Raw genomic sequence first — 7909 nt, forward strand, 5'->3', positions numbered from 1 at the left:
AATTTTCAACATTTCTCCCACTATTAGAGTAGATCTATGAAAACATTTCTTTGAAACCCAAACAATTTGAACCATAATCTTATAAAACATGCATTTTTATTACCATGTCATTTTATAATATTTCAAAGGAAACAATCTTTAGCTTAACTTATAATAGTAAATTATTTGGGAAATTTGGCTTGACATACAAACATTTGTTTTCTTGATTCTAGACTGAGGTTGATGGTTAGTGGTTTATTGTTCCTGTGATTGGCATTAAAAGCCTTATTTCACAGCTTGCAGTGAGGAACTATTGAGTAAAGAGTGGCTGTGTTCCACAAACTAAATTCAAAAAGTGTCAATCAAGGTCTCACATAGGTTACTTAGAGAATGAGTTTTCTTACTGATTTCACCAAATGTCACCTCATGCTGTCTTTGATTGGCATAGCCTGGCAGGGAGGATGGATGAATCTGTCACCGGCTGGTTAATTGTGTTGCTGGTCTCAGTCTGACATCAGGTCTTTGACTCTTAAATGGCTCAATACAAAACAAATTAGCAGATTGTAGTCATATTTCTCATTCTATATGCTGTGACTTTGTTGAATGCAGTCCATAAATCATATTGACTGACACACAAGTAAATGATGAAAGCTGCTTTTGAGACATGAATCTAGAAAGCAGCACTGTGAAGGTGCATGGAAGGATGCATATGGTTGACCCTTTGGGAATTTCTTAGGAGCCAAATGTCTCTTTACCACAATTGTTCTTAGAAGAAAAGCTTTTGGGTAATGCAAAAAGGATCTAATATGTCAGCAGATTCTCTTTTACAAGTGCCTTTGAAATATAAGAAGTTTGTCTAAGGGTTTTCTCTCTTTGCAAGTTGTTTTTCAACAAAATGTTAGAACATGAAAACATAGTTACATTTAAACTTAAGCAGGTGTTTTAACTTATTTATTGAATTTTGTGTTGTTAAAGAGAAAAATGTTAATAGTTGCAATTAATTTTTCAGATGAGGGCAAGAGAAATTTCTAGGTGTTTAAAATTTATTAAATGTGCAGTGTTTTTCAGTCATATATTATTTGAGCTTTTTTGTTATCAGGTTAAAAACCAGGTCATCTCTAATAAAAAGGGATAGTTTTTAAAGATAATTATAAAAATTGTTAGATTGTTTTTGTCTTATAAAATTATTAAATTATTAAAAGCTTCAACAATAACAGCAGTAATGTTATTCAGAGTGGTGTTTAATTATATCAAAGTATGTGCAGGGCCATACGCATCAGAAATAAATTGTCAAATATATTTTTTAAGTGTGCACATTTTGGAGAGATTAGAATTTTTCTATCTAAAAGTAAGTAGTAGGGGCTGGGGATGTGGCTCAAGCTGTAGTGCGCTCGCCTGGCATGCATGCAGCCCGGGTTTGATCCTCAGCACCACATACAAACAAAGATGTTGTGTCCACCGAAACCTAAAAAAAAAATAAAAAATTCTCTCTCTCTCTCTCTCTCTCTCAAATAAATAAATAAATAAAATTAAGTAGTTGATGAAATCTAAGAATATATGTACACTCTCTATTGTTAGAAAGTAGGCACTTTAAAAAGTATGTAATCTTATAGAACATAATTTTTTAAATGGAAAGAATCTGAACCTTTGATAACTTAAATTTTGATCTCTAGTAATGAAGAATTTATTTCATTTGAAATAGTTATAAGATATTTTATAAATCTTTTAAACTTATTTGAGAACAATAAGCCTGTATTTAATATGCCTAATCAAAAAAATGTTAGGATTTTATTATTATATGTAACTTAAATATGAATTTTCATTACCTATTTCTATCATTTTATGGAATAACTTTATCTGTACTCTAACCATCATTTTCAGCTCCAGTTACACACAGACACACACACACACACACACACACACACACACACATATTTGTAGCCTCTGAATCTGTTAAATTTTAAAGGTTCACTGAAAACAATACTACTTATATTGTGCAGTGTATTTGCTTAAATGAACTTAAAATGAATTTAATAATAAAATTTGCAGTTTATTAATCTGTTTTTGTAGTGAGTACATTATAGTAGCAACATAAATAGAACATGGAGCTGATTTGATGGAGAAGTACATTAAACTAAAATATACTAGTTGTTCCATTAGGTCACAATGACATTTCCATTTTCACAAACCTATTATATTGTAATTAAATAACTGGTCATTGATTTCTTCTTTTTCTCCTTTTATCCCCGCTCTCATTCATATTGATATTATTCTGCTTGGGGAATGGAGCTGCATGTCTCCCAGACTAATTCCTTTTAGGATTGGGAGATCTTGAAGCATGCTGGGTTTTTCATTGTTTGTTACATTCCTTTTTGGCAGTTCATCAGTATCTGTCAAGTATATTGTTTGCATCAGCTTTTATCTCAAGTTTTTGATTGAGAAATTGACATTCCATTTCAGTTTTCTACTGTGCATAGTGTCTAAATGCTAACGAATCATTCATAAAAGTTCTTTGTTTCCAGTCTGATTATTAATGTGTAAGTTAAAGAACAAATGTTCTAACAAATGTGAAAATATATTTATGTTCTTTATTACTTTTCTAATTAAATCCACATAAACATTTTTGTACCCATTTATTGTAGCAATTATGTTTGGAAGATATTTTTTCATGATTGTAGCTTTATTGCCTTTGTGTTAAGTAGGAAGAAACCTAATTATTAAATATAAATGGTTAAATATTTATTAATGGAAATGAAGCAAAGCATGGCTTGTCTTCCAGAAGTCATTTTTTTCTAACCATAACCATAGATCTTAAATTTTATCATCAAATCACCAAATCCCATAATGGCTAGAGGTAGCCATTCTAGGAGCAGTATTATACTAGAAGATTTTATCTAGAAGAGTCTTTAAAATATTTTATTTTAAACTTCTATTTCAAATGCAAAGCCTTTTAAAATAAATAGTTTATACTAAAAGTGATGTAGTACTGTAATTTAGCTATATAACCTAGAGGCTAAAAGAAGAAAACTTAGGGCTATCAAAGTTCACGTAGTTGCAGGACCTTATTAGTAGAAAATATATTTAAATGTTATATACCTTAATAAAAGAAAACCACAAGCATATGTAGTTCACTTAACTACTACATATTTCTAAATTACCAAATGATTTTAAAACTCAGTTTCTAAAACTAAATACAGATCTGTATGTAATTCAGTTTGAAGTCATACTGGTAAATAAGCCTCCCTCCCATCAGTAATTAAAGCTGTGTCACAGACTAGCATTCTGAATAGAAATAAGGACTTATGGCTCAAAGTATATTTTGAATTAGATACAGTTTAAATAGTAATAATGAATTACAACATTAACTTTCTTCATTTTGGTTTAGTTAAATATACAAAGGAGAGCTTAGAGAGCATTATATGGAAAAGTGTGTTTTTTGATGTTATGGTGATTTTGTCATAAATTTCATATTTTAATATTGAAATATCAATATTTTTTAAATTTTCAGACATTATTTTAATATTAGATATTAATTCTTTTAATCTTAGATATTTCAAGAGATCTGAAATAATAATAGCTTTTTAACTTGTATTTCAGTTTTCTTTGTATTTCAGTTAGATCTTTAATGGTATATCCTGAGAAAGATGAGGGAACTAAGAATATTAATTTTGGTTCTTACAATTCAAAGGCATAGCTATTCAGAATGCAGAAACAGAAAAGCCAATAATCACTATTAAAAGATTGTCAGTATATAATTTTTGTACTACTTTATAGTTTATTTTTGTATTTGCTTATTTATTTATTTTTGTTTGTTTGTTTTTTGTTTGGTTGTTTGTTTTAAACAGGGGAAAGTCGCCCAGACAGCTTGCATGTCAGCCTGCCAGCATCTGTCAACATCCTTGATGCAGATGCTGCTGGATAGTGAGTTAAAACAGATAAGCATGGGAGCTGTTCAGCAATTTAACTTAGATGTCATACAGTGTGAATGTAAGTACCATGTTGGTTAGTTCATGAATTTCAAGGAATGTATATTTAAATTATATGAAAAAAATTATATATATATAGTGGTAGTAGGATATTTTGAAGAAGGAAAGGATTTAATGTAACTAAACTTTTGGCAGCCTTGTGAGTAGAACTAACTTCTTTAAAGGAAGAGAAAAATGAAAAATATACCAGCCTCACATTCAAGGTTTCTAGAGAGGCACTGAAATGGTACTCTAGATTGGGATAATTCAAAAGATAACTCATTATCCCCAATATTTCTTTCTCAGGTAATTCTTTTTTTTTTCTTTTTTAAGTATTTTTTTAGTTGTAGATGGACATACTACCTCTATTTTATTTATTTATAAATAAAATTATTTATTTATAAATAATATAATATTATTTATAAATATTTATTTGTAAATAAATAAAATAGATTATTTTATAAAATTATTATTTTATAAAATAAGTAAATAAATAGAATAGATTGCTGAGAATCAATCCCAGTGCCTCACACATGCTAGGCAAGTACTCTACCACTGAGCCTCAACTCCAACCCTCTCAAGTCATTCTTGCTTTCTTGCCAGGACTCTTAATGTTTGTCATTCATAAATGAATGAGATGATTCTAAGTTTGGCACTTTTTTCTATTAATAACTTTTTAGATATTTGGTAGAAGAACAATCTTAAGACCCTGCATATTGGAGCTGGGGATGTGGCTCAAGCGGTAGCGCGCTCGCCTGGCATGTATGCAGCCGGGGTTCGATCCTCAGCACCACATACAAAGATGTTGTGTCCGCCGAAAACTAATAAATAAATAAATAAATAAATATTAAAAAATTATCTCTCTCTCTTTAAAAAAAGACCCTGCATACCAAATGAAGTGTCTAAATTTTTGTTTATCTTTCCCAAAGATTTCTCAAGCCTTTATAGTTGCCATTATTTTTTACTTTATTTTGTTTAGGTACTAAAGTTCTCATATTCCATAATCTAGTATTGACATTAGCTAATCAGCTTCAAAACCGATTTGGTTACTTGTGTGTTTTTGGCCTTATTATATGTACTTCTGAATATGGGTTTTATCAACCCATAAATTATAACTTTTAAAGTATAGAACATGAGTATACATTAGCAGTTTTCAAGCAGTACTTTCAAATGAGTAATCCCTTGTTGACAGTTGAGTTAGGCACCTCCATTGATAAATTGAAAGTCAGTGGGGCACAAGAAGGATTATAAAATACTTGTCTGAGGAAATATTTGCAATAATATATTCTTTGTGAAAGACATTTAAAAATTAAATGTCAGCAGCCTGCAACTTTTTTTTTTTCCCAACAAGGATCAAATATTTGTGTGTCCATTGTGTATAAGGTTTTCCGCTAGAGAAAAAAATTCATTTTCTTAGGAAATGTTTCTAATTTTCTCTAACTGGAAAACATTTATTTTCTTTATAAAAAATAAAACTAGCATTTACAAAATATTTTTGTATTTGCAAAAAAAAAATACTTTAAAAATTTTTACAAGCTCTCTAAGCTCAAATTATTATTCTATAAGTAGTTTGAAACTAATTTCTTTCCTCCTTCCTTCCTTTCTTCTTCTCTTTCTTATTGAACCCAGGGTCTGGCACATACTAAGTGTGTGTTGTACCTCTCAGCCGTGCTCACAGCTAAAAACTGATTTCTTAAAATTTTTAAAAAGTTGCCTTATGCCAGGTGTGGTGGTACATGCCTATGATCCCAGTGACTCAGAAGGCTGATGCAGGAGGATCACAAATTTAAGTCCAGCTTCAGCAATTTATCAAGACCCTAAGCAACTTAGTGAGACTCTATCCCCAAAAAATAGAAAATAAAAAATGAAAAGGGCTAGGATGTAGCTCAGTAGTAAAATCCCCCTGTTAAATATCCAATACCAAAAAAAAAAGTTGTCTTATGAGTTCATTCCAGTATGACATTGCTTATGTACATATTTTACATTGATATAGCTTGAGACATTTTGTTTTATTATATCTCTAGTGTGACTTCAAAATAATTAGGTGGTTGAACCCTTTGTTGGTGTTTGGTTATTTCTTCTCAATTAGATTTATTGCCGAATGATAGAAATTGCTGTTTGGTTAGGCAATTCAATGTCTAACTCTATCTGTTCATACTTTTGTATGAAGGGTAGCCTAACTAAGTTGGCACTCCACCCCCACCCCCTGGCCAATCTTTGCCTTATTACTATCCTGTTGTAGTGATACTTTTTGCTTTTACTCACTACTTTGGGCAGAATTGCTAAAGGATCCTTTTTAAATGTGATGTTTTCTTAAAGGACTAATCTCTTGAAGAACCCCAAGGAAGACCCTGAGTATGAGGTATAACTCATTTAGGAAAGTCTGAGGTCAAGAATAAGAAGGATAAATCCTAGCCTGTTGGGGGCTAAATTTTGGCACTGGAGATAGGGAAAGGAAGGGACCAAAACTCAAAGAGAAACCATAGAAGACAAATTGGCTTCCTTTTAAGATTTTCCCTTTGGGTGACTCTGCCTCTTAATGCATATCATCTATCACCATAATCATTACTTTTTAAATACAGTATTATATACTTTCAGTAATGACCAAACAAATATAAATTGATTATATTTTCATGTTTATTTCACAACTTGTGATGTTAAATGTTTTTCCCCCCCAAAAGGCATCTTTTTACTTTTAATAGTGTGGTATAAGTAATGAAGGAGGCCCATACTCTTTTCTACTGCAACTCATGGACTTTCAGTGATTGACACATAAATCATTTAAGAATGAACGGTATGGGGGTGGGGATGTGGCTCAAGCGGTAACTCGCTCACCTGGCATGCGCGGGGTGCTGGGTTTGATCCTCAGCACCACATAAAAATAAAATAGAGATGTTGTGTCCACCGAAAGCTAAAAAATAAATATTAAAAAATTCTCTCTCTCTCTCTCTCTCTCTCTCTCTCTCTCTCTCTCTCTCTCTCTCTGTCTCTCTCTCTCAAATAAAAAAAAAAAAGAAGAAGAATGAATGGTAGCTTGGCATGGTGACACACACCTATAATCCCAGTCACTCAGGAGGCTGAGGCAGGAGGATCACAAGTTCAAAGCCAGTCTAAGCAGCTTAGTAAGGTCCTGAGCAACTTAGTGAGACCTGGTCTCAAAAAAAAAAAAAAAAAAAAAAAGAGTGAGGGTGGTAGAGATGTTTTTCAGTAGTTAAGTGCCTGTGGATTCAATCTCCAGTATTGAAAAACCTCAAAACAATAACAAAAAACTGCAGCTTTCTCTAGTGAATATATTAAGAAAATTTTTAACTAAATTTTTATTCTATTTTAAGTTTAATTTTTGGTTTGTTTTTCTTTTTTTAATTACTTATACATGACAGTACAATGATCTTGACATATCATACATTTGAATCAGATGGGATATAATTTCTCATTTTTCCGAGTATGCAGGTTGCAGAATCACATTGGTCATGCAGTCACGTATATACCCACAGCAATAATAATGTCTATTTTATTCTGCTGTCCTTCCATTCCCCCCTTCCTCTCCCCTCCCCTACCATCACTTCTCTCTACCCAATCTAATGTGACCCACTTTTTTTTTCTTCCCTCACATTGTCATACATGTATTCTGTATAACGATGAGGGTCTCCTTCCATCTTCCATGCAATTCCCCTTCTCTCTCCCTTTTTCTCCCACATCTCTTCCCTATCTAGAGGTAATCTTCTTCTCATGCTCTTCCTCCTCACCCCCCTTATATCAGAGAAGACATTTGGCATTTGTTTTTTTTTTTTTGGGGGGGGAGGGATTGGCTAACTTCACTTAGCATAATCTGCTCTAATGCCATCCATTTCCCTGCAAATGCCATGATCTTGTTATTTTTTAGTGCTGAGTAATATTCCATTGTGTATAAATGCCACATTTTTTTTATCCATTCATCCATTGAAGGGCATCTAGGTTGGCTCCAC

General features: G+C 32.0%; 1 protein-coding gene across 8 annotated transcripts in view; it reads left to right on the plus strand.

Moving 5' to 3' along the window:
• Exoc6 (exocyst complex component 6) overlaps positions 1-7909 on the plus strand; it is a 212909-nt gene that overhangs the window by 152882 nt on the left and 52118 nt on the right. For all 8 annotated transcript variants that reach the window (XM_076835327.2, XM_076835331.1, XM_076835332.1 and 5 more), the window contains one exon: positions 3825-3966. In XM_076835327.2, coding sequence (XP_076691442.1) covers positions 3825-3966 — 142 coding nt within the window. The remainder of the gene's footprint in view (positions 1-3824; positions 3967-7909) is intronic.

Source organism: Callospermophilus lateralis, chromosome 15, assembly GCF_048772815.1.
Source record: "Callospermophilus lateralis isolate mCalLat2 chromosome 15, mCalLat2.hap1, whole genome shotgun sequence".
NCBI lineage: Eukaryota > Metazoa > Chordata > Mammalia > Rodentia > Sciuridae > Callospermophilus > Callospermophilus lateralis.